Below are 27,177 nucleotides of genomic sequence, written 5' to 3' on the forward strand. Positions count from 1 at the left end.
CATTTGCAAAAGTACCTTAGACTTGCTTACTAAACAGATATTTGAAATGCCAGTTCTTGAAGCCATAGATAAATCCAGCTCAAGTTAGAATTAGGCATGAGATGGAGTGTAGCTTCCCCCCAGAGGAAATTACATTACATGCTACAAGTCTAAACAGGCTTATAAGGCAATTCTCAGCTGGTCATTCATAAAACAAATGACTATCTTAACATGCCAATGCTTGAAAGCACAAAAGAGTTGCTAATTATTTAGATAGGTAAAACATTGACATGCTTTCTTTGTAAGGGGTTTGAGGCCTAATCTATAAATTTAAGAAAAACAACAAGTGATGATTTAAGGACAAAACAACTAATTTACTGAATTTTAAACCAATAGCTCTTTATTGCTATGTAATTTTTTTTGTATCCCTTTGCCCAAGCATCTGTGTCACAAAGGATATTACAAATCTTTATAAATTTAGTCAGTTATAAGCATTTTATGAGCTTAATGTGGAATTTCAATTCCCACCCAGAAGTCTAAAAGAATTTCTTCATTGAATCATAGATTAATATCAACTTCCACTCTTTTACTCTTTAACATTACTTAAAACATGCTGACCACAATGTTTTAGAAAACTATTTTATTAAAAGAAAGTTAAACCATAGAACATTATATATTTTCATAGCATTGTTGAATTGAGGAATTGGGAGATCCCAGTGACCATCTAATCAAACCCATATCCAAAAGAAATCTTTACTATCACATAATTGACAAATGCTCATCCTACTCATTCAATGCTTCAAGATGTCCAAGGAAGGGGAACCTACCACTTCTTGAGACAGCCCATTCCCACTATTGGACAACTGCTAGTAAGTTATTTTAGACATTAAATCCAAATCTTTTATGTTCTAAATCTAGTTTACCTTTCCAATTTTATTTCCTATTTCTTCCCTTCCCAAACCTGTTATCCAGCCAACCAGACTATTTTCCATCCTCCAGTGATATAAAGTCCTATAATTTTCTACTTCTGTGAATTTGCTTAGGATATTTCCGGGAATTGATCTCAATGCAAAGATTTCTTATGAGTATTTCCCACTATAATTTATGGGTCCCAATGTGAAGGACTTTCTTATAGTATGGGTCCCAGGAAATTCACTGTCTGCTTCCACTAGCTTCCACTGTTCTTGGCAATGTCTTTAGCCAGGTTTTCTAAACTATTTAGGGTATTTAGAATTCTCTTTGTATGCTAGTCAAAGATTTTCTCCTAGTTTGGTCAATGATTGCAGTTCTTTCCTGTAAAATTTATACCTCTGGAAATCAAGTGCCAGTCCAAAAAATTTTCTCTTATTAAGATTTGTTCCATATGCTCAGAGTTCACTGACTGCATATACAAATGCTCATCTCAGAAAAGGGATTTAATATCATTTTTAAAGAGTATCTCTTTTCTATGCCTTTTAGACTTCCTCTTATATAAGAACTAGCTTATCCCTGCCTTGCCATTATCTCTATTTGCTCAGGATGGGCTACAGTTTACTCCATTTTTATTGTTCTTCCAAACTTGACAGAGGATCATGTTCTTCCCCCAAAGTACAGTATCTCTAGAGACTTCCAGGGCACCTTGGTTCATAGAATCACAAAAGGAACCTTGGACATCATATAATTTCAATTTCCTTATTTCATAAACCCAAAGAGATAGCTTTTCCAACATCCTATAGATAATAATTGTCAGTGTTGGGATTCAAACCTAGTTCTTCTAGTTCCAAATCCAGTACTGTTTCCATTTCCTTCTGAATGCCTTCACATGAGATATGCAGCATGTTATACAAATGAAACGTACATAAGGAACAAGACCATCAAGGTCATATAGTCTACCAGCATTTTCATCACTGTAGCAAAATCTACTCGATAGATTTTTTAAAATTCTATTGATTTTTTTTCAGAAATTCAGTAAAAATGCCTTGCTATGCATAAAGTTTAAATAATAATTGTTCAAAGACCAGCTGAACTGCTGACTAATGCTTCTGGGCTCAAAAAGGCATTTGTTGCATTTTCAAAGAATATAACCCCTTCCCTCCTTAAAAAAAAAAAAAAAAAAAAAAAAAAGAAGTATAATCCATAGGCAGGTAAGGTGTCTACCGGATAGAGTGCTATTCCTGGAATCAGGAAAATCTAAGTCCAAATCCTGTCTCAGACATTTGCTTGCTAAATTTCCCTGGGCAAGAATCCTGTCTCAGACATTTGCTAGCTGACTTTCCTTGGCCAAGACATAATAACCTCCCTCACCCATAGTTCTCTCTTCTATAAAAGGGCAATAAAAATAGTTCCTACCTGACAGTGCTGTTGAGAGGATTAAATGAGATAACATGTAAAGCATTCTTTAAATTGTAAAATGTTATATAAATGCTAGATATTATTTTCCCACCAGGAATACATGTTTTTGTGTATTCAAGCCTAAATGTTTGCATGTTTAACATACATATACAAGCACAGACTTCTAAGAGGCATGATCACTTTTAAAAAATTAAATTTAATCAATTTGAGGCTCTCTGTCTCTTTGGACACATATAAATGCCATTCTTGTCATTCACTTAATTTGGATAACTTCTATTAGTTCATAAATAAATGAATTTATTTATTCATCGCTAACATTCTGAACCTTGTGATCCATCTCACCCTTTGGAATTAACAGAATTAATCATTATATCAACTCTTATAATAAACAAATAGAATAAATGCATTCTTTCCTTTAAAACAAATTTGTACTTAACTGGCTTTTTGCTTGTGAAGTAGGAAGACCTATATAAATAACTAATTGAGAAAAACAGATGCAGGGATTGTATTTTAGGGTTATTTTTATCAGCTCTGTACAGTAATACAGGAGAGCTGATGCTTAAGACCTCTAGGAAGATTTATGTTTCAGCCTCAGAGAAGATTTATGTTTTGGAAAAACCCACACTCTGCTCAATTGACATGGAAATGATTTATATATCTTTCATTAGAAGAATGATTGGAGAATAGCTCCCCCTGCCCTTCTATTACTCGTTAGCTTTTAGTGTGCTCCTATATGAAAGGAAATTAAAACTTTTTTCCAGAAGCCTAAGTTTTGCAGTTTTTTAGTCAGTGAAAGAAATGTTTTTTAAAAATTAAAAGCACAGTACATCTACCATTTGGAGCTTTTATGAAATAGCTGTTTTACTTTCTTATTGAAATGATTTGTTCTTTGTTGAAAATAAATTAGAATATCCCTCAAGTGCCATTAGAAAAAATATGAAAATTGACAGGTCTTTACAAAAATGAGCTATGTAGAGGAATATGTATTTGAATGCATTAGTAAAATTTGCATAAAAATGAGTTGAACTCCATTTCACTGTATTTTGAGTTAATTTTTTAAAAAAACTTTAAGTCTATGACCTTATCATGATATTTTTAGAGTAGCGCTCAGAAAAAATAGTACTCAGGAAGGAATATGAAATGTGTTTAATTAACTTTTAAATATAGAAGCAAATCCTATAAAATATTTGAAATATATTTTATGTTGCAAAGAAATCCATAATAAATTATTACTATAGCTTAGGAGAAGAGAAGTATATTGATGACAAATAACACTGAAATTACTAAATAAGGTTAGAATTTTTATTCATGTAAATTCAAATGAAACTTTTAAAAGATAATTGCTGAGAAATATTTAAAGAAATATTCTGTTCTTTTTGTTAGCAATTTATTAATTGGAAAAATAAAGATAAATGACATTCTAAGTAAGTAAATACATATTACATTAATGTAAAGGAAATAGTCACCCCTTATCCTTATTTTACAAAAAATAGTAAATATTTCTAGGTTAAACTATTTATCTATACTATAAAATAAAATCACAGAATTGGAATGAATTGGATAAATAATGTGGTGCCAGTCACTGCTAATCAGCAAATATATAGTGTATTGTGGACAAATGGTTATCTTTTCTTATATTAAAAATAGTTAAACAATGAGAATGTGCCCCCTTTTAAATTGTAGTATTTTGCACCAACTTTGTTATCATAATCTTTATATTTAACCAAAAAATTTCCCTACTTTCAGATTTTTTTCTACTGACATAAATAACAACTCATCAGCATCCCCTCTGTGGAAATCTTTGATGTATTTTAACACAATAATCAATTCCTTTTTAAAGAAAGCTTGCTTTGCAGAAAAAACATTGGACTAAATGACCTTGGAGTTAGACTAACCTTTGCTACTAATCAACAATCTGGTGTTAGACATGCTATTAAAGCTCTCTGTTCCTTTTTTTTCTTCATTTGTAAAGTATAAGGGCTCTACAAGATCCTTTAAATATCAAATGCTTTGATTTCCCCTTCTTTTTGGTTAAACATTTTCAATTTCTTTAACCTTGATAGGATCTATCACTTTAATCACATTTTTTTCTCTTCTTTGGACACATCCCAAGAAAACCATTTAACATCTGGCCATCTCAGTTTGCTCATCTATGAAATGGAGACAATAATAGCACCTGCATAACAGTTTTATTGTGAGGATTAAACTTGGTCAAATTAAACTTGGTCAAATTGGAGCTATAATGATGGTAATTAGAAAGAAGCTGTTAAAGAGTTGAAGCTTTTAGATAATCTATAAATATTAATTTTTATAAACAAGTAATATAAACCTTTTTTTTGTCTAGTGATCAATGAAATTTTTTATACCACCAAATAAATTGAAATATGTGAATATTTTGACTTTGTCACAATAAATAAAAGTGGAATATTAAAATTAAATGAAAGGATAGATAATTGGCTCTTCTCAGAAAAACAAATAAAAGAGTTGGCAGCATTGGTTTCATTGTGTGACCAAAAGTATTAAGAATCATCATTTCATAAAACACTCGGTCATTTTGCCTTTCACTACTCATCATCAGCTTCAGCTTAAGCAAACAGATGCTCATAAAGATAATTGTAATTTATCCATCTATATTGATTGTGGAAGGTGTAGAGGAAGAAGTAGAGAAATGATAAGAATTTTCCAAGATTCCAAGGTTCTCTAACCTATGTTAACATATACCTTGAAAATTCACTATTTTGGTGTCAATATAGGCATAGGAGATAATGACAAAAATTATTTTTGAAAGTATGATTTGGAGTCAAAAAATAAAAGATACCTGAGACTTGCCAAAGACTAAGAAGTCTCATGACTGTAAATCATAAATGCATACTTCAAAGATACTGAAAGTACATGATGTGAGCCCTAAAGATATGCACAAAAGAATGAAATCAATAATATCTTAACCAACAAGAAAAAAATACGCACAACCTAGTTTCTTGTATGTCATCTATGTATAATCAGACCATGAACTGTTCAAAGCAAGCACAAAAATTATCACCCAAATAGAAGAAAGCATAAAGAATATGCTGTAATGGAAGATTCTCCAATCCAGCTTATTTAAATGTTGGCTGTAGACTCTGAAATATGGAAAAGTAACGATATTGATTCTCATTATTATTGATAGAGAAATTTAACCAGTACAAAATAGTTACAAAAGAGGGCCAAAGGGCCTATCTCAATAAGGTTGATTTCTCATCTAAATAGAGAAAAATGAAGGCTGGGGCAACTTCATTTTTAAATACAAATTCATTTACTAAGTGTTAAAAACCAATATGGTCATGATTGATAGCAACATTGCCTTATAAAATAGTGGAGGAGAAAAGAAGTCTGCAGAAAAATAGCATGGAATTTCACTAAACCAGATTATCCCAAGAGTATTTATAGATGAAATTGGAAGGATAACAAAAGAACACAAAATAGAATGTTTACTATTACTTTTGTAATGACCTCTTCTCAGCATCATGCACAATGCAGTCTGCTATACTTATATTCTAATATTTTATTATTCAATGTGCTATCAAAGGAATAGAAACAGCAGTTGTGAAAATGAATTTGAAAAGTACAATCAAACAAGTTCAATCAGTGAATCAATCAATGAATGACAAAGTTTTCACATCATAGATCCAAAAGAATCTGTTTCAATCATACATTTTATTACTACAATCATATGTGTATAACCATAATACTTTGCAAATTATAGCAAGTTACAATATATGTATAACACTGCGGATAGGTGGAGAGAAGTCTGGATTTTGAGGCAGAGAACCTAGAATTGAATCCAATCTCTGCTTATTATTTGCCTAGCTATGGGCAAGTCTTTCTCAGCTTTCTCATGTGTAAAATCAAAGAGTTAGACTAACTATTCTAGGAAATTCTTGCTGGGGGTGCCTCAGTGTTTCAGATGGTGAAGGAATGATTTTCATAGTATTTCAAAGATCACTAGAAAGTGTTGCATATTACTTCAATACAATCTAATCCATTTACTTAAATACAAAAAGAATAGGGAACAGATTATATTATCCTCCCAGAATGAAGTAGAGCATAAATGAGCAACTATTGAAATATATTCTTATCCTTGTATTTTTATAAAAATCTTTGTAAAAATATTATATATATATATATATATATATATATATATATATATATATATATATATATATCAGTAGTGGTCCCTATTGCCATCATGAATTGTATCTTGCAGAGTAAAAATTGAAAAGGGATTTCCTAAAGGCAGGTAGTGGAAACAGTGATCCTCCAGTATGGAACCTGAGTTTGACTCTAGTCCCAAACACTTATTAACTGTGTGACTCTGCGCAATAAATGTCACCTCTGTCTGCCCTAGTTTCCTCAGCTGTAAATGAAAATAATTACAACATCTACTTCCAAGAGATATTGGGAAGATTAAATGGGAAAATCTTTGTAAATTTTGCAAACCTCAAAGAGCTTATCATAATGATGATGATGATTATTGTGGTTGATAGCAAGATCTTCTAAATGTTCCTGTTTGTAGATGACATTATGCAAATTGAATTAAGCCCCATATTATTATAGGACCTCTCCTATTAGATATACAATTACTTATGTCATCTTATTTTAGTAATCCATATATGAAAACATAAGTAGATGAATAATTATATTGCCTATATGATGAAATGAATTTGAATGGAAAACCCATGGAGCTAGTTCATTAGTAGACATGTTAAGATATTACACGCAGGCAATATTGAATTGCCAAAATGCCTAGGGGAGGGATGCCAGCATGAGGACAGATCCTTTGTATAGAATTTAGGGGAAATAGTCAAGAATCAAATTTGACAAGATGTTGTATGTGGATGGAAATGTAGATAAATTGTCATCTCTATCTGTGAAAGGAACACAAACTGATGAGGTCCTGGATACACTGATCCATCATTATAATCAATCAGTGAATGGCAAAATTTTCACATCATAGATCAAAAAGAATATGTTTCAATCATACATTTTATTAGTACAATCGCATGTGCATAGCAGCAATACTTTGGAGATTGTAGTAAGTTACAATATATGTATAACAGTGAAGAGAGGCAGAAAGAATGCTGAATTTTGAGACAGAGAACCTAAAATTAAATCCAATCTCGGCTTTTTATTTGCCTGGCTATGGGCAGGTCTTTCTCATCTTTCTCACCTATAAAATCAGAGAGTTAGACTAACTATTCTAAAAAAATACTTTTCAACTCCAAATCTGTGGTCATATTCTAATACTTTGTACCATCTTTGGCTTATTACAATAAAAAAAAAATCACTTTAGGATTCTGGATTTGAATTAATAGAGATCTTAATCATGGATTAATCTACCTTGAGTCTTATGATTGCCAATTTTACAATCTTATTTATGGAATTTATAGAATGAAGCAAGTATTTCCATAACATAATATATTATGATCCTATGGTCCAGAGAATAGATGAGAAATCCTTTAAGAAGAGAAGGGAAATTCTTAATCTATAATTGTCAATTTCAAGACTTTTTTTTTGGAAAATGAAAGAGTGCTAGATAATACACACACACACACACACACACACACACACACACACACACACACAAATTCTTGTTGACCAGACTTATATTGTGAATCCCTACGGGGAAAATTCCTCTATCAATGGAGATCAACACCTGCTTTTAAGCTATAGTTTTCAAGAATTGTTTTAAATTGCCTTGCTAACAGTCACATAGATAGAATGTATAAAGCAAGAATTTGATCTCAGGTCTTCTGGATTAATTGTCCTACAGTAATACTGTAGGAATTGTGGCATTGGCGCCTTTATTTGAGTATATCCATATAGAGTTTTGATAATACCTGCCTCTGAAGAATGTTTTCAGCCTGTTCTGGGAATGTGTTTGTGGTCATTGAACTGTGGCAAAGACAATTCAATCATCTGGGCTGTTTTCATAATCATAACGAATCATCACAACTGAATCAATCATATACTTATTTATTCACATCAATCATTAAGACAGATGACAGAAATGGATTGGACAGGCAGATGTTGGTCTCCATATTTTTATCAGCAAAGCTCAGAGATGAATAAAAACACACAGCCGCGGTCTCTGGTTAGAACCACACAACTGTATCTGCCTGGAGTTCATAAAATGGGAAACTGAAGAAGTGAAATCACTTAATTGCAATACCATAAACCCTTAAATTTCACTTCCTTTAGTATTTTTCTTGCTTTTATTTAAAGACATTTTTTATAGTATCTTTCATCGCAATGGACCAGTTGCTTTTCACAAAATAATTACCTTTCTATGAATCAATCTAAGATAAATTACACATATATGAGTAACATTTCACCCATCAAAAAGCAAGATTCCTCCAAAGAGGAATTTAGCAACACTTAGCAATACACAGAATAAAAAATGAGAATTTCATAAACTATTTAACATATGAGAGTACAGTGTGACGTAGAGAATAGCCTGAAGGTAAAAAACCAAAAAAACAAAAAATCCTGGATTCATGTCTTTTCTTTATACATTCTGTTTATGTTAGCAATGAAACTTTGGGTGACTAAGACAATTCTTAAAACTATAGTTTAAAAGCAGGTGCTGATCTCCATTGATAAAGTTTCTCTGTAGGGGTTCTCAACACAGATTCCAACAACATAAAAAGAATTGTGTGTGTGTGTGTTTGTATTCGTTATCTAGATCTCTATTTCATTTTCAAAGAGTCTTGAAGTTGATAATGATAAAATAAGAATTTCTCTTTTCTTTCAGTATTTCTCTTCTATTCTCTGGACCACAGGATCATAATATACTATGTTATGGATATTCTCATTTCATTCCATAAATTAAAAATAAAATGAATTTTAAAAAAAAGAGAGCTGGAATAATCCTTAGAGGCAACTGAGTCCAATACCTTCATTTCATAGATAAAGGAAGTGAATATCAGAGAGGTTAAGTGCTTATCCAGAACCACAGAGGTTATCTCATGCAAAGCTCTTATTTTGCATATAAGTAAACTGAGTACCTATCATGCACATTTAACCCTATTTACCTTAATTTACATGAGAAGGAAATAACAAACCACTTCAGTAGCTTTGCAAAAAAAAAAAACAAAAAAACAAAAAAAACAAAAAACAAAAACAAACAAACAAAAAAAAAAAAAAAAACATGCTTGCTATGGCCTGTGGGGTCACACAGAACTGGACATGACTGAACAACTATCACTCCAAAAATCAGTGCTCTTTCCATGCTCTTTCTACTATCTCTCCTGTACCATCATTGAACAAGTTATTTAATCACTGTCTAATTCAGTTTCCTATGCTATAAAACAGGAATAATATAGCAACCCCCTCCGGGGATTGTTATGAGGGTCAAAAAAGATATTTGTAAAGCATTTAGCACAGTACTTGGTACATAGTTTGTTCTTATTAAGTACTTTTATCTTTCTTTCCTTCATATTTAAAAATCATGTATATATTTGGGACTGGATATTCTCATAAAAATGTACAGGAGTTCTGCTACACATAACTTGCCACATTAGTCTCCAGTGCTTTTTTTTTTTTTTTACTTAAATGGACAGGAGCTTCATATGGGCAAATAAACTTCTTTTTTGTAATTTCATTTATTTTACTTGAAACAAAGAATATATCTTAAGTGTTCTAAGAACTAATGCTTGCTAAATCTTATATTTCAGACACTATGAGGCCCATTATAAAGCAATGATCATAATGCTTAAAATACACTTAACTTCCAAAACATTTTTGTTGAAAGTTTGTTTTAGATATCAGATGTGCTGTAACATTCCTGACAAGAGAGTACAGGTCGTGTCTTAAAGGAAAACTTCCTTTTTCCATTTCCGTTGACTAAGAAGTTAAGAATATGCTTCTCCTTCTTTTCCAAAGCTAAATATGTTCATGGGTAATTAATCCTCACTACTAACACACCTAAACATCTGCCATTATTTGTTACACACTTTGAAACTCTGTCCTGTCCCAGTCAACTCACAGTAATGTCTTAGTTGAGTGTTTATATGTCCTTGTTCCATGCTGGGATTTACCTTTTCTTGAGTAGTGATTAGCTTTTCCTGAGAAAGATCTTGGTATACTGTCCTTCAATATCTAAACTGGTTAAGTTAGCTTGAATTTTTTGTTACAGAGATCTAATATTATCATATATTTTCCTCTTCTTTCACAAGGCTATAAGATTCTTATGAATTCCATTTTCTGTCGATTTTTACAATGTTTAACATAAGAGATACTTAATGTTTATTGAATCAATTATTAGAGAAGTTGACAAAAAATGGATAAGCATTACCCTTTATCAACCCCAGATATCTAATGAATGTCTATGAGTCATTTTAATGAATACTTTGAGAGATACAAAGATTAGTAAGACTTCAACTGAATTCCTTCCTTCATGCATCAGTTAAGAATCAAGATTATTATCTTACTAAAAATTAATGAATAATAATAAATAAATAGATAGAGGTAAGATTGATAAATCATTTTCATAGTCCTTTAAGTACTTTTTTCCCCTAAACATTATGTTGGCAATTCAAGCATTATCTCCATTTTATGAGGAGACTACTAGGAAAGAAAGAAAGTAACCTTCCCAAGATGATAGGGCTATTGGGCTTTGGAAATGTCCAACCAAGATCTCCTATCTTCAGCTCTTTTGATTACAAAAAACTGCCCCTTAGAAACACATGAAAAACTAAGTGAGAATCAAACATAACAATTCAAGTCACCAGAGGAAAACGTTACAAAACAAAGAAATAATCTATTGCTATATGATTTCATTTTTGATCTACTTTAGAACAAAGAAAAATTATTTCATTCAAGTAAATTGAAAAAGCTTAGGCTTTTCTAATTGGTAAAATTTGAGCCTGAATTTTAAAATTAAAAAAAAAATACTACATATAGTCTAGGAAAATTTCTACTGTTCTCCTGATGTTTATCTCCTATTTGCTCCTTCTATGCACTTTAAGCTGAAAACAAAAGTGTTATGGTCTTATCTCATGAAGAGACTCCTCTGATCTTTCCAAATAGAGAACACTTATTTATGGAATTACATGAAAAGGGACTCCATTCTTGGAACACTGGAATACTTTGAACCAAACAAAGGTGCAAAGGTGATAAAATCCCTCTCCTGATATTCTCCTGGAGGACAGAGTATGCTGACATTTAAATAAATCAAGCATATGTACAAAATAAATCCAATTTGGGGCATTAATATCTAGATGTATTAGAAAAGGCTAAAAGATTTGGTGACCTGAACTGAGTAAGTGATTCCAAAAGGCAAAGAAGTAATAAAGAAGGCAAAGAAGTGAAAGATGAAATATTTTCTATGAGAAACAGAAAGTAAGCCAGTTTATATGCATTGTAGGAAGTATAAGAAGAGCAATCAGTTGAGAAAAGAACCGAGAGCCATATTGTGAAGGGATTTAAATATCAAGTGGAAGATTTTCTCCTACCTGCAGTTAAGTCACTAAAGCTTCTTGAGCTTTACTTGGTCAAAAGAGAACTTTAGAAATACATCACTTTAGCAGCAGGCTAGGATTTTGATTAGAAAGGAAAGAGACTGAAAGCAGGGAGACCAGTTAGAAAGCTACTATTAGCTAAGGGCTTGGAGTCAGGAAGATTTGAGTTCAAATCCTATCTCAGATAGTTACTTACTGTGTGACATTAGAAAAGTCATTTAAACTCTATTTTCCTCAATTCCTCATCTGTAAAATGGGTACACACTGGAGAAAGAAATGACAAAACACTACAATACCTTAGTCAAGAAAACCCCATGATGGCCATTATCACATGGTGACATTCATGGCAACACCATTATCAGATAGAATCATACACAAATTAACAACAAAAATAACTAAGGAAAGAAGAAATAAGAATTTGGACTAGCATGATTTTGGTGTGAGTAGAGAGGATATGAGAGATTTCAAGGAGGAATAACTGACAAGTTTTATCAATTAATTTAATGTATGAGTTGGGGAGAGAAAATGAAATGGTGAGGTTAACTCCTAGGTTTCAAACCTAGGTGGCATGCAGATTGGTATTTCCCTCAATAGAAATAGAGAAGTTTGGAGGAGGAAGAATATTTTGGGATAAAGATAATGAATTCCATTCCAAAAATTTATTCACATTAGAATGTGAACTCCTTAAGTATAGAAATGGTTTTTGCTTTTTTCTACGCTTAGCACATATTCAGGCACAGAGTTAATACTTCATAAATGTTTATGAACTGACTGACCTTCTTTCTGGAATAAAAGAAGAAATTTAAGACAATAAATTCAAATTGAAAGCACTGAAGTTTAATTGTAACTGTAGTTTTTGAACTTCAATTGCTAAATGGTGTCATTTGCTTTCTGTACTCAAAAAGGGAACAGTAGTTTGAATAATCCAAAATATACTTACTTTCCTTGTTTTGGAAATTCAGAATGATTTTTCTGCCACAATTTGATCATCCCAATAAAAGCTCATCTAGATATTGAAATGATTTAATATTTCTCTAAACACATACCAATTGACAGTAAAAAGATGAAATCTGAAAATTTTTTCCTTAGACAATTCATACAGAACTAGGTCCTCATAGAATAATCAAGACTTTAACTATCTATCCCATAAATTTGACTTACTTCTCCCAGAAGGATCCTGGTCTAGGAAGCTGGAAAGAAAGCAGGACATTTATATGTGTTTTCAGAAGTGTAGGAGTTTTTGAAAGGAAGTAGTGCTTGATTGTTTATTTTTTAATGTAACAGATTTGATTTTTAAATATTTACTTCTAGCCCAGAGGATTGACTGAATATAGCTTATCATTAATTTCACCATAGGGTGAGTCTGTGTATTTTACATAAATGAGAAGTATCAGTACTTGGATGTTTCTCATCAGTTTGACTCTTCATGAAGTGATAATAGCTTTCTTCAGAATATGAAGAAAGACTTTAACTTAGAATCAAGATTATGTCAGTTTTGAGGGAAATAATGCAGCACTTTGTATCATTCTATATTTTCATACTTGATGATCATAGATTCTGATGATTGATGATTGATATTCTGATGATAGATTCATGATTACATATTAGGAACTTGTTATCCCTCACAAACTGCAAATAGACCTACTTAATTAACTTTCTTCAGGAATTTACTGGACAGTGTGGTCCAGGTGCATTAGAGTTTTTTGTTGTTAGTTTCTTGTTGATATAAACCAAATCCACCTCCTGGCTTTTGTTTTGTTTTTATCATACTATGGTCTATTTTGCTGACTAAACATAGCTAAATTCTCCAAATATCCCTGTGAATTTAATTTTTAAAAATATTTATTAACTACCTACTACAAGCAAAGTACTGATAAGCATTGTTAATACAAAGAAATAATTAGAATATTCCCTGCCTTCTAGGAATTTACATTTGCTAGAAGAGAATACAAATTATAACAATAAAGAGGAGGAAGAAGGAAAATGAGAAGATGAGAGAAGGGAAAAGGAGTAAGTGAGAGAGAAAGATGGGGGAGAAAAACAGAGGGAGCAGTGTGTGTGAGAGAGAGAGAGAGAGAAAGAGAGAGAGAGAGAGAGAGAGAGAGAGAGAGAGAGAGAGAGAAGAGAGAGAGAGAGGAGAGAGAGAGAGAGAGAGGAGAGAGAGAGAGAGAGAGAGAGAGAGAGAGAGAGAGAGAGAGAGAGAGAGAGAGAGAGAGAGAAATAGACAGAGACAGAGAGACAGAAAGAGACAGAGAGAGGAGATAGAAAGAATATAATTGGGTGCATCATAGAAGGTATTATGTAGAAACTTGTACTTAAACTGTGGTTTAAAAGTAAAGCTAGGAATTGTATGAAGAAGAGGTCATTAGGAGTCACACTGCAGATGTAAAACAGACTGACTACATGAACAAAAACGTGTAGCTGAGAGATGAATTATCACGTACTAGCAACCTATAATAGCCCAGTTTAACTAAGATGGATAATATATGGAAAGTAGAAATATGAAATATTTGGGAAGGTAGTTGGAGTCAGAGTGTGAAGATAAAATTCTGAGGAGATGATGTTTTTATTTGGTCCTAGGAATCCACTGGAAATTTCTAAGAAGGGTTGATCTGGATTTTTAGAATATTAATCAAAAGATATATAAAGGATGAATTGAAAAGAGAAAAGACTAAAAGAAAAAAAAAACTAAATTTCTAAAAAATGAAGAAATAGGAAAAAAAATAGTAGAGGTAGCAAGAACAATTAAGTCACAGTAGAAATTGTCAAAGCAAAAAATGATAAAAGTCTGAACTAGAATAAAGACAATGGAAAAAGAAAGGAGACCAATGTATGAAACATTTTAGAAGTAATTTTGAAAGTATTTGAACTGACTGGATATGAGGGAGAGAAAATAGTAATAGGTTGTAGACCTTGATTGCTGGAAGGATGGTAATGCCTTTTATTGGAGAAGTTTTGATGGAGTGATTTGGGAAGAAAATATTCCATTTTGTGTTTGAAAAACCAAAGAGGCAATCAGTGGAGATGTTTTGCCAGATAAAATGGAACAAGAACTCAGGGAGAAAAATGAAAGCTGGTTATTGTAGATATGAGAATCATCTGCTAGACATAATAATTGAACCCATTCTATGAAATCATTCAAATTGTAAATTCTATTTTATATATTTTTAATTATTATTCTAACCATTTATAAACTATATATTTATATGAAGTATATATAAAATATAAAAAAGAAGAAAAAGAATATATCATCATAAATTACTAGTCGCTCTCCAAATGCTTTTTTTAGAAAGGTAGGTTGGGAATTTCTCCTTTGTATAGATAATACCTTTTCACAGTATTATTGTGGCTTATAGACTAATAATTAAAACTTTTTCAATCAGTGAATTTTAAATGAATTGACCCCTTGTTTTAGTTTTCCTTTTTTTCCTCAAAGGGATTCCCTCTTTGGTATCATTTAGAATAGATTAATACAATACATATAATTTGCTTCTGTATTGGAAATTAAAATAATTTATAAGGAAAACACAAACTACTGCTGAAGAACTGACATAAACAACCCTTTATGATTTGCTTTAGTCATTGAAATTAATTAATGTAACTAAGCAAGTTTAGTTGTGGTATTGTATTCATTGTTATTAAGTATTAGAAAGGCCCTAATTCTGATAGCTAATGACTATGTGACTGTGGATAAGAAAATTTGTTCCCTCCCTCCCATCTCCTTTATTTATATTGTCTTTAGTTACTTAGGTGATTGTGTCTCTTTGCTCTTTAAGAGTTAAACCTCTGTGCTTTGCAATTGAGTGTGTCTATGTTTGGGTATGTGTGTAAAAGGGATGGGTGGGGGGAAGTGTCCCCTCTACCCAGCTCTGGTTCTTGTCTGAATCCAATGTCCTTCCCTGTGCCTACCTTCCTCTTATCTGCACACACTTCTTTTTAAAAATTTATTTTAATGGTACATTATTTTTTCAATTACAACTTAAGATGGTTTGCAATATTCATGTTTGGGAAAGAAAAATCAGAACAAAAAGGAAAAACCACAACAAAGAAAAAACAAAACAAAACAAAAAGTGAAAATAGGATGCTTCAATCTGTATTCAGTCTCCACACTTCTTTCTCTGGATGCAGCTGGCATTTTCCATTCTAGTCTATTGGAATTGTTTTCGATATTGTATTGCTGAGAAGAGCTAAATCTATCATTGTTGATCATCACACAATCTTGCTGTTACTGCTATGGTCACTTTTCTGATATAAATCTTTTTCAATTTTTTAATTTTACATTTTATTTTTATTCTGTTTCAAATTTGCTCACTCCCTCCTTCCTACTCATTGAAAAGACAAGAAATAATATAATCATTACATATATGATGTCATCTTGTAAAAATCCCTGAGAGATAATAATACCAATGTCTTGAGCCCAAGGCCCAAATGTAGTATGAGTTGAATTATGAAAGATTGCTTCACTTGTGTATTTACTACTGGCTGGAGATTAGCAGCTGGTGTTCTTTAAGAGCAACAACACATGGCTCCTATTTGGGGTATTACTAATGACTCAGGCTATAATTTCTCTCTCAGTTTCTTTTCTGAAAGGAAAAAAAAAAGGATTATTCTGCCTACTCACAGAATTGTGAAGATTTGTTAGGTAATGTCATTGCTAAGCTTTGCATTTATCAACAGTAGAGAACTAATCTTGTAATAGCTATAAAAATTACAAAAATAATTATAACCTTTGTTGGAATAATTCCATTGTTGAAAATGTGTTTTATAAGTGTTACCTGAACTGAACAACAACAAAGCTGTATCTTCAAATATTTTGATAACAACATTATGTATTTGCAAAGACTGGAAAATAACCTAAATGTTCAAGAAAAAAGAAAATATTTGAATAAATTGTGGAACAAAAAATTACAATGCAATTAAGATTAACAATGAGAAGGAACATATATAGATATATAGGGTATAGGTATAGATAAATAATATGAAATCTGGAAATAATTTTATGAAAAAAAAATGCTGTATATAATCAAAAGATTCAGAATTATAGAATTCATTAAAACCATGACCATGTAAGGGGAAAAATGAATAGGAAAGAAGAGGACAAGATAAGTCCTGATGAGGACTTAGAGGAAGACTAAAAACTCTTCCTTTAAATTAATTAATGTAACTAAGCACGTTTAGTTGTTTTTATTGTATTCGTTGTTATTAAACGTTAGACCCTAACTTTGATAGACAATGACTATGTGACTGAGGATAAGTCACTTAATTCCTTCTTCTATCCAACATGCCAAATTCAAATAGAAATGATCTCTGCAGACTTCCTATTGGCTTAGAAAACCACAAATTAACATTATCTGTGGGACATATGGGGGTTTTCAAAGAGGAAGAGTACCTCTAGTGTGAAAATTCATCAAGTCTTTTCAGGAATGCTCATCCAACTTTGCTGTATATCTAGTTCTCAATGTTCACTTGTGCATCCAAGACACTGTTTCAAACATGATGGTGGGTGAGGGTGATGTCTACTCCAAGCCCACAAAGACTTCTTTCTGTGAACTGGTGGATGAGAATAATTTGTTCCAATGACTTTGAAAAAAACTGAAGCAGGTGGAAAGCTAAGAGTTTAGGTCAACACTGAAGACCCCAAGATCATCCACTGTACTCATTGCTATTTTCTTGACTTTACTCTTGCCACTGGATTTGAATGACTGGAAAAGAGAATAAATCTGATGACTGTGCAACTCTGTGTATACTCATGAGTCAAGATATCACCACATAATGTCATTGATCCTCTTTGAAAACAAAAAACAAACAACTGTATTTTAATTTTTTTGTTAAATGTTTAATAATTACAGTTTAATATGGCTCTGGTTTGCTGGAGCTATTGGGCTGCCACCTTTAAGATCAAAGCAAATCTTTAAGACTGTAAGTTACAAAGACATGATTACTAACCTACACTAATAGGAGTTTCTTCACTAGTAGTTCTCATACCAATGAGATTACAGGTTTGTTCTTCATCCTTAAAAATTATCATGTCCTTTTAAATATTAAATAAATTGACAAAATAGGACAAATATATTTATGAAGCCAAAATAAACATTTTCTTTTACAACATATTCAACCCAAGTTCCATTTCACCCACTTCAGAATGGCAAATATAGGATGGATTATGCATCTTGTTGTAAGTGTCCATTGCCATTTATGTCATTTCTGTGTAATGTAGCCCTGATTAGAAGCAAGTCTTCATTGGGAGTGAACATTTGGTCCTGACATCTGGCTCTGGGACTTACTTATTTTGCTCTAGACTTTGTTACAAGTGTAAAATATTCTAGGCAAGGCAATACATCATTATTAATGTATTACAGAGTCTAACCTCTAAGGAACTTGTCCCTTTAAAAACGTTAAATTGTCAAATAAATACTCATTTCAACAACATTTCTAGAAGATGGGCAAACTTAAAAGAAAAAAAAAACCTAACTTTTATTTCTTTTTTCCATTGCAGGGTTCCTTAGGGCTAGAAGGTCCCCAAGGTCCACCTGGGAAAGAGGGTCAAAGGGTAAGTAAACTTTGAACAACTGGCAGGCATTAACTAAGTCCAGTCATTTCATGTCCCTGAACACCAGTAAAAATAAAACTCAAAGATGGCAGCTGGATATGAGGCGAATGTTAAGTAATAGTACTTAGAAATTTGAGGTTTGCTTTCATTAAACTGAGGTTTCACAATTTTAAAAAATCCTTTGTGTTTTAGAGACTGGCAGCACAGATGCAGGGGACATTGGATAAAGGGAATTGGGGGTATAATTTAATCTGGAATACTGAAGTAGCTAATATTGTGCAATAGCTTTTTGAATTAGATCAGTGAGGTTCATTGTGAACTACATTCCCTTCCAGCATGTCTGTGTAATTTGTACATTGATTTTTCAAGTTTTCTTTCAATCTTTGTTCTTCTCCTTGCATTTATTGCATCTGAGTCATGATTACTTACTATCAGAATAATTTTTTCTTCATGTAACTCTTATTTGCAACCAGATAAATTTATCCTTGCAAGTTGGATTTTTTTTTAATTTAAAATACCTTTCTAGAATCACATAATTGGAATTAGAAGGAATCTTAGAGATAAAATTTAATCTTTTTCCAACCTATACAGGAATCTGTGTTCTGAAAGAATGTAAGAACCATTCTACCAAGTGGAATGGAGACTTTTGTCTAGGTATTATTTTGTATTTCATAAGTATTAATGCAGTGCTCAAACTATATTTCCATTAATCCTGGCTTTTACTATATGATCATATTATTCTTTACCTGATTATCTATATCTTCCATGGGATGCTATATGGTAAATCTTATACTTATTTTAAGAAAATATTTTAGTTACCAAAAAATTTTGATTATATATAATTAATTATATATAATTATGTTCTATATTTCCAATTCCTATTTTACAAAAAAAAAAAAAACTTGTAAAGTAAATAAGCTTGTATTACTTAGAAAATTTCAATCTTTAAATTTCTCATAGCTAAGCAAGTAAAATATTTGATGGGGATATATCTTAAGTCAATTAGTGAAATTTCATCCAATGAACGTTTGTGCATTATTGAATACCTACTTTGTATTTTGTTCTATACTGGGTGATGTGAGGGAAGAAAGAACACAACATTTTACTATATTCTCAAAAATATTAGACTAAAAGGAAGTGACATATTAACTGATATAACTATAATACAGACAATATGAATTAAGTGCCAAATGAGTGGCACAAATATTGTTCAGGTGTAGAGAAGTGAATCTCTTAAACTGGCATCTGATCTGAGTCTTGAAGGACAAATCTGATATTGAGAAATGGAGATGGCAGAGATAATGAAGAAATTGAGATTTTTGTATTCCAGGATGAGAGAAGGAAAAAGTCACAGATGTGTGAAAGTTTAATATATTTTCAGAGAATATGAAGAATATAGATTATCTGGGCCACTGAAAATAACTGGCAAATAAGTTAGGGAAGATTAGAGCCAAATTGTTGAAGGTTTTGAACATTGGATAAGTAGTAATTTGAGCTTAATTTAGGAAAGAAGAGGGAACCATTAAAGTATCCTGAACAAGGAAAGGACACTACAAAACTGATGCTTTAAGAAAATTAATAGGATATCAGTATGCTAGATGAATAGAAAAGAGGAAACTTTGAAGTCATGGAAAACAATCAAGGTCTAATGTAATAATTTAAGTATGAGATAATAAGGGGCTTAAACTAGATTAGTGGGAATGGAGAGGAAGAGACAGAAAAAAGGATATTATGGAGAAAAAATCTATAGCAACCGATTGGATATGGCAGATTAGATGAAGTTATATGGAGGTTTTGCCATATCTTCAACAAAGGTTTCCTAAGGCAATGTGCTAATAAGTTAATGTGAAGCATAAAGCCACATGCTGAATCTTTAGAACATCATCTTTTATATACTTCCTGTGACCTCTGGATGATTTCAAAGAATCTTTTCTTCATTGAGATTTTTGCTACTTTTTTATGTTTGCTAAATACTATATAATAGATAGATAGATAGATATATTATATATAAATATAATAGTACAAATATGTTTACATGTAAATATATATTTATAAATATATATGTATATAAATAAATGTAATAGTATAAATATTATATGACATATATATAATAAATAATAAATACTATATAAAATCATAAGGTAACTTTGATAAGCTTATATGACTGACTTTTTGAACTTCAATGACCCAAAGAAATGACAATATCTTTAAGAGGAATAATGTAAGCAGAGGAGGATTTGATTTTAGATATGTTGAATATGAAGTGCTGGGAGGATATCCAGGTGGAAATGTCTAAAATAATTTAAAATAATATTAAAACTAAAGAGAAATATTGGGGCTGAATATAAAGATAGCTTATTCATCTACAAAAAAATTCCTACTTGAAATCATCTCAAAAGGAGAAGGTACAGAGATAGAAAGGGGTGGAAGAAGAGTGTAAGAACCATTCTACCAAGTAGAATGGAGACTTTTGTCTAGGTGTTATTTTGTATTTCATAGGTAATAATGCAGTACCCAAACTATATATCTATTAACATGTTGTGTTGTTTAATTGTTCAGTTGTGTCCAACTTGTCAAGACTCCATGAAACATAGTGCACCAATACTGTCCTTGAGGTTTTCTTGGCAAAGAAAGATATTGGTGTGCTTGCCAGTTCCTTCTCCCTTTTAGAACCACATGTACAAGGAATGAGATGAAACAAGGTAGAGAAAAAGTCATATGTAGCCTAAAGAGAATGAAGAAATGAGAGCACAGTAGTATCGAATGCTGTGATTAGGCTAAGGCTATCTATTTTGTGGAATTGTTCAAAAATTTCACTTCTCTGGCATTCGAATATATTAAATGAAGGACTTAGACTAAAAAAATTCTAAGGATCATTTTAATTTTAAATTCTAAAATTTCATGAAGATGAAGATTGAAAAGAGATTCTGATTATTTTATTAATAGGATCTTGGCAAACTCCAAAACAACTGTTTCAGTCATACTGATATGCAATTTTTTTCAAGACTTCAAAGAATGAGGTGACAATTAGGAAAGGAAGATATCTAGTGTGGGCTACTAACTTTTTCAACAAGTTTGGCCATGAAAAGAAGGAGAAAGATAGAAAAAAGTAAAGGAGACAAATGAGGTAGGGTTAAATTTATAAATACTTGTTTAAGGGATCTGAATTTTTTAAAGCTTTTTAAAAAATCTCCAGGAAATATTCTGTTTCCTGCTAGCACCTTATAACATAAAAAGTGGCCAGTCCTACAGAGGATCATGAGTTAAAACCTAAATGGGAACTTAGATTTTATTTAACTACTGTTCTTATTTTACAGATGATGCTAATAGCCTAAGTTAAAGCATGTAATATGTGAGAGGCAATGTACTATAGTACACAGAATGGATTCAACCCCTGACGCCAATACATGTTCTCTATCAGACCTGGGACAGATTACTTCATCTCTCAGTGCCCTAGGCAACTCACTAAATTTGTAAATTGCAGAAAAGGTACCAGAATAGGTAGAAAGAGTTTATTTATTGAAAGTTTCCTGGACCAATGAAATAACACTCCCAGTACCAATTTAGTGCCTTTCATGTGATGGACACTAAATAAATTTTTGTTAAGGAACTTGAATTTGAATCTGGGTTCTTTGATCCCAAATGCAGTACTCATTCAACTACTTCATGATAACTTCAGTGTTCTTTGTGATTAATTGGTAGAGTTTCTGTCAAATTAGTATTTCTATTTGGTTATTTATAGCCTATATCTGAATGTTGCCATGTTTAGGGCTGTAGTGCCATAATAAGAAAGGAAAGCTAAACTGATGTTCTCTGTCCTATTTAGAATGCAGTAAAGTTCACTAGATGAAGAATTCCAGATTATGGTGTAGTATGAATTTTAGTAGAAAAAAAAATCTTATCTTTCTATGAGAATAATGAAAATAGACAATTAAGTGGATGTTTGTCTCCAAGACATTAATTTTCTTATATCATATAATTATCTTATATTCTTATTTTTTTCAAAAATAATTATAATTCTATGTAACATACTAGTACTGTGAAGTAAAAATAGACAGGAATCTCTTCTGTTGAACTGGGAACAAATGAATGACTATAATAATGCCAATTTTTATTTCTAGTATACTGCATTTATATTTCATCATATTTTTCAGACATTTCCCTTTTCACCTTTCTATCTTCTTACAAACAGTTTTATGTTTTTGTTTGTGTTTTGGAGACAAATATACATTAATGGAATATGGACATAAGGCAACATGTTCCTATAAATTCATTTCCCATTATTCTATCTCAGGTGCTCTGTATTCCAGCAAAATTAGCTTATTTGTTATTCTTTATATGTGACATTCCTTCATCCACTTTTAGGCCTGTCCACAAGCTATGCCCCATGCCTAGAATGTTTTTCCTCCTTACTTCCAACTCCTAAAATCCCTATCTCCTGTCAAGGCTCAACTTAATTATTATTTATTGCAAAAATTATTTCCTTATTCCCTTAGTTATTAATGTTTCTTTCCAGAATTAATCATTTAATTACCAAGAATTTTAAAGAGCCTACTATATGCTAGGTAATGTGCCAGACATTGTGGAATATGAATACAAAAATGAGACCCCCAACTGACTCATAAACATTTTAATTTGGGTAGCTCAGCTTCAATGTGAGTCTGAAATCTAAATATACACATTTTATATTTACTAATCGGTATTCAAGCTGCTTCCCCCAGCCTTACCTCTCAAATGTAGGTCATTTGATGATAGGGACTATTGTTGAAATGTTGTCTTTGTATTCCCAGCATTTAGAACTGTGCCTGGTTCACCTAATACATATTAATTGGCACTATATGCATCTTTTCATTGCCATGCAATTTTGAGGGGAGGAGGAGATAGGGCATTAAATACTTCATAAACATATAATATTAATGGAAAAATATTAATATTTTTAAATGGAATTCTATGGCAGGGAGTATTTTTAATCACTTAAAACAGTTTTAAGCAGTTTTAGCAATTATGCTATCAAATCTTATCAATTTCTCTTATTCAGTTCTGACCTAGTTTTCTTACCAGCTTAAGTAGATGACTGAGATACATGTATAGTGCTTATACAAATGCACATACACCACACACACACACACACACACACACATACACACACACACACACACATACGCTTGAGGACATGGGAAATAGCTTCTGAACTGATCCTTGAAAGAGGCTGAAGTGAAGAGGTTACATACTACATTAATAGGAGCCAGTCTGAGCAATGGCAAAGGCAAAAGGAGATTAAAGATGGATAGTAGAGCTATGTACTCAAAATCTCAAAAGATATGTCAGAGAAGATTCTGAAGAGGCTTTATATTACAGATCTCCTAAATGTGCTTGATGTTGAAACTCAGTAGATGGTTGAAAGGTTATCTCTGGTCCCATCTGTGATGGAATCTGTATGAATTTTGTCACATGGAAGACACCATTTTTAAGTGTCATTTTGTTCTATTGAGTCAATGGTTTTTGAATTCAATAAATGATACTTGTAAGCAGCATCTTATATTCTCTTCACCTCTGTAATATGTGTGACTGAAAATAATGATTATATAAGATCATCCATGAAAACTTGACAGTTTCCTTCTCATGCCATATCACTGATAATCTTAGATATATATGCCTAACAAATGCTTGTAATGATCTGAGGCAAATTGTATGGTGTTTGTTGGTGTTCTCACTCACCTTTTTGGATAAAAGTACTGTGTTTTTTAATGTTTAAAAAAGGTATCCTCATTCATTTTTTCATTCAACAAACATTTATGTATGTGTTCGTAGAGCATTGTGCAAACCCGCAAGGGAGATATAAATTTTAGAGCCCATCCTAGAGATGTTTTAAGTATCATTTCCTCAGTGACTTTAAATCATATCAACCTTCATCACAGATTTGCTTTTTTTGACACTTGGGTGGAGTCAATCACTTTTCTTGACTTTACCTTCCCAGGACCATTTCTTCTTCTTCAAAATCTAGACATGGCAGTTCCTTTGTTGTTGCTGATAATAAAATATCATGACAATTGGCAATTCTATTCCATTTTATATCTATCTGTTGCCTTACAGTTTCATTTACAAAAGATTTTAAAATTATATGGTTTTTATCAGCAGCTCAACCATTTGTGTATGTATGTGTGTGTGTGTGAACATGATGGACCCTTTGGCATTTTGATGAAACCTGTGGATGCTTTCTCAAAATAATGTTTTTAGGTACACAAAATAAAATACATGGGATTACAAATAAAACCAATTGTATTGGAATAGACACATACATACATACACACATAACATGAAGTTCATAGACACTAGAACTCTTGGTTTTTATGAATTCTACAACAAATTTTATCTAGGCTTATTTTTCCCTGAACTGTTTTTTACTTTTTGTGAAGTGACACCACTTATAGTCTTCCATCTTAAGACTTTTTTTCTAAAGAAGTATGGCCCTTTTATGCTGTTAATCTCTATTTGGTAGAGAGATCTAGTGTTTCACAAGTAAGGCAGTTTGCACTTTCCTTTTTTAATTTTGTTATTCATATTTACTTTTAATCAGTTGATGATCTGACCAAATACAGCTGATTCAAAAAAAAGCTGATATGTAAGACCAAATATGTTTAGATATACTTCAATTTTAATTATTTATTCATTCTAATATTTATTTGTTGGAAATGTTTGTCATTTACCATGTCAAGCACGTTTCAACTTTATTCTTGAAGAATATGTTCAAGATCAGTGTAACCAAGGCTTCCAAGTTATCTCTGTGTCTTTGGTCTCATTCATTTCTTCCATTTTTCCAAATTTTTCAACATAGTTTTCCCCATCCTTAGTGCACAATTACACTTTGAAGTTATCTTGAGGACTTTGTCAAGTCCCTTATAGAATTTATTTATTTATTTATCCTTTACACCAAATAATAGTATGTAATTTATAATTATTTTCCAAGATGTATGTTTGCTCATGATTTTTTTTCAAATATTGCCAAGTGAGATGACTAAGCATCTCATAAAATTTGACCTTGTTGCCTCTGAGTCAACTTATCATTTATCTTTGACTTTGTTATTTTTTCTAACTTCATTTGCATGATTTTGATCCTTTAGTATTATGTTAAAAATTTTACAATAGGAATAAATGCAGTTTAGTCTTTTAAATTATATGATTATGTTCTCCCTAGCACATTCAGCCCTTTTTTCTAACATTTCAGCTCCATCATTATATAATTAGGGCAGTGACACAAAAGATTGAGGGCTCTTTGTATTTTCATTTGTTTCATGATTCCAGACCACAACCAAAAACATAGCAAAATCATCTTTGAGTCATTAGAAACATACTCATAGTCTTTCCAACCTACCAGAGCTTGACTTGCTGGCATAATTTTTGAACATCTAAGGTTAACTTCAACCACACAATATTGATGTGTTGGTATAGGACTTTTGTGTAAAATGTTCTTATTTAGGAAACAAATATAATAGGAAAAATCAATTTGCTTCCCATTATACCCCTGTTCAACATCAGTTCATCATTTGAGCTAACAGCAGAGAAGAAACCAAAGGAAACTTAATCTAAGAATTTGACTAAATTAACTTCTAATAACTAAAGGACAAATCTCAATCTTTCCAAAGTGGGCATTATTTAAATTTAAAATTATGCTTTCCATTATTCTTCATTAGTAGTTGTACTAACACTACCGAAGACATTTTCTTAGTTTTATGAAGAACCTTAATTTTATTAAGACAGCCAATCCATGTTTTCCTCCTCTCACTTTGGCTCTTCAGTTGATAGGGATGTGCCACTCGAGCAATTATGTTGTGATCTAGCAATTTTATGAGATCCTAATCATAATTTGTTTTGGACTGGCAACTTAAATTTTATAAAGTTTGTAAACATTCTACTTAATTTTTTCCTCCCTTTTATGGAACAAATATCTGAAAAGATTTCATTATTTATCTAGACACTATTTTGTTGTGTTTTTCTCGACGAAATTGGAATTTGGGGATGTCATTTGGAAAAGGGCTCCTTTTATAATTTTGTTTTGTACACTTTGTCTTCTAGGTGAAATAAAATCAAAATAAAAGAGTAAATAAAGTCATGTCCTAATCAGTCAGCCAACAAACATTTATTTATTGCCCAGTAAGTGCCAGGCACTGTGCAAAATACTGAAGATGCAAAGATAGACAAAAGAAAATCTCTGCTCTCAAAGAATTCAGATTCTAATGGGGCAACATCAAAGAAACAACTATGTACAAACAAAATAGATACAGGATAAATTGGAGATAATCAACAGATGAAGATTCTAGCATTAGGGGAGATCAAACAAAGCTTCCTGCAGAAGATAGGATTTTAGCTGGGACTTGAAGGAATCCAGGAAAGCCAGAAGTAGAAGAAAGAGAACATCCCAAGCATAATGGACAGGCAGTGAAAACTTACTTGAAGTTGGAAATGTCTTATTCTATTAATTCATAAACTATATAAATCCATGAAAATATTCAGCATCTCTAAAATATGCTAAGATCTTTGTTTCTTACCAAAGTAAAATTAACACCTAAATTTCTTATGAGTTTTGATCATAAAGAAGTCAAGAGAAACAGAAAAACAGAACAGAACTTTAACAGTATTTTATGTATTTATGTACATGTATTTATATAGACTGGAGAATAAAATCTAGTTGACATGGCATAAAATTTTGCACCTAAGTTTGTTTGAAGTCTAATGCCATTTTGATCCCACAACCAACCTCAAACAGGTTGAATACCAAACTGTGCTTAGAACAGCTTTGGTTATTTAGTAGCTACCTACTTC

At 31.8% G+C, this 27,177-nt stretch overlaps 1 protein-coding gene across 1 annotated transcript in view; it reads left to right on the plus strand.

Annotated features, from left to right (window-relative positions):
- COL19A1 (collagen type XIX alpha 1 chain) overlaps nt 1–27,177 on the plus strand; it is a 347,108-nt gene that overhangs the window by 144,262 nt on the left and 175,669 nt on the right. Inside the window, exon 14 of the mRNA XM_051996709.1 lies at nt 18,304–18,357. Coding sequence (XP_051852669.1) covers nt 18,304–18,357 — 54 coding nt within the window. The remainder of the gene's footprint in view (nt 1–18,303; nt 18,358–27,177) is intronic.

Source organism: Antechinus flavipes, chromosome 4 (assembly GCF_016432865.1).
Source record: "Antechinus flavipes isolate AdamAnt ecotype Samford, QLD, Australia chromosome 4, AdamAnt_v2, whole genome shotgun sequence".
Classification (NCBI taxonomy): domain Eukaryota; kingdom Metazoa; phylum Chordata; class Mammalia; order Dasyuromorphia; family Dasyuridae; genus Antechinus; species Antechinus flavipes.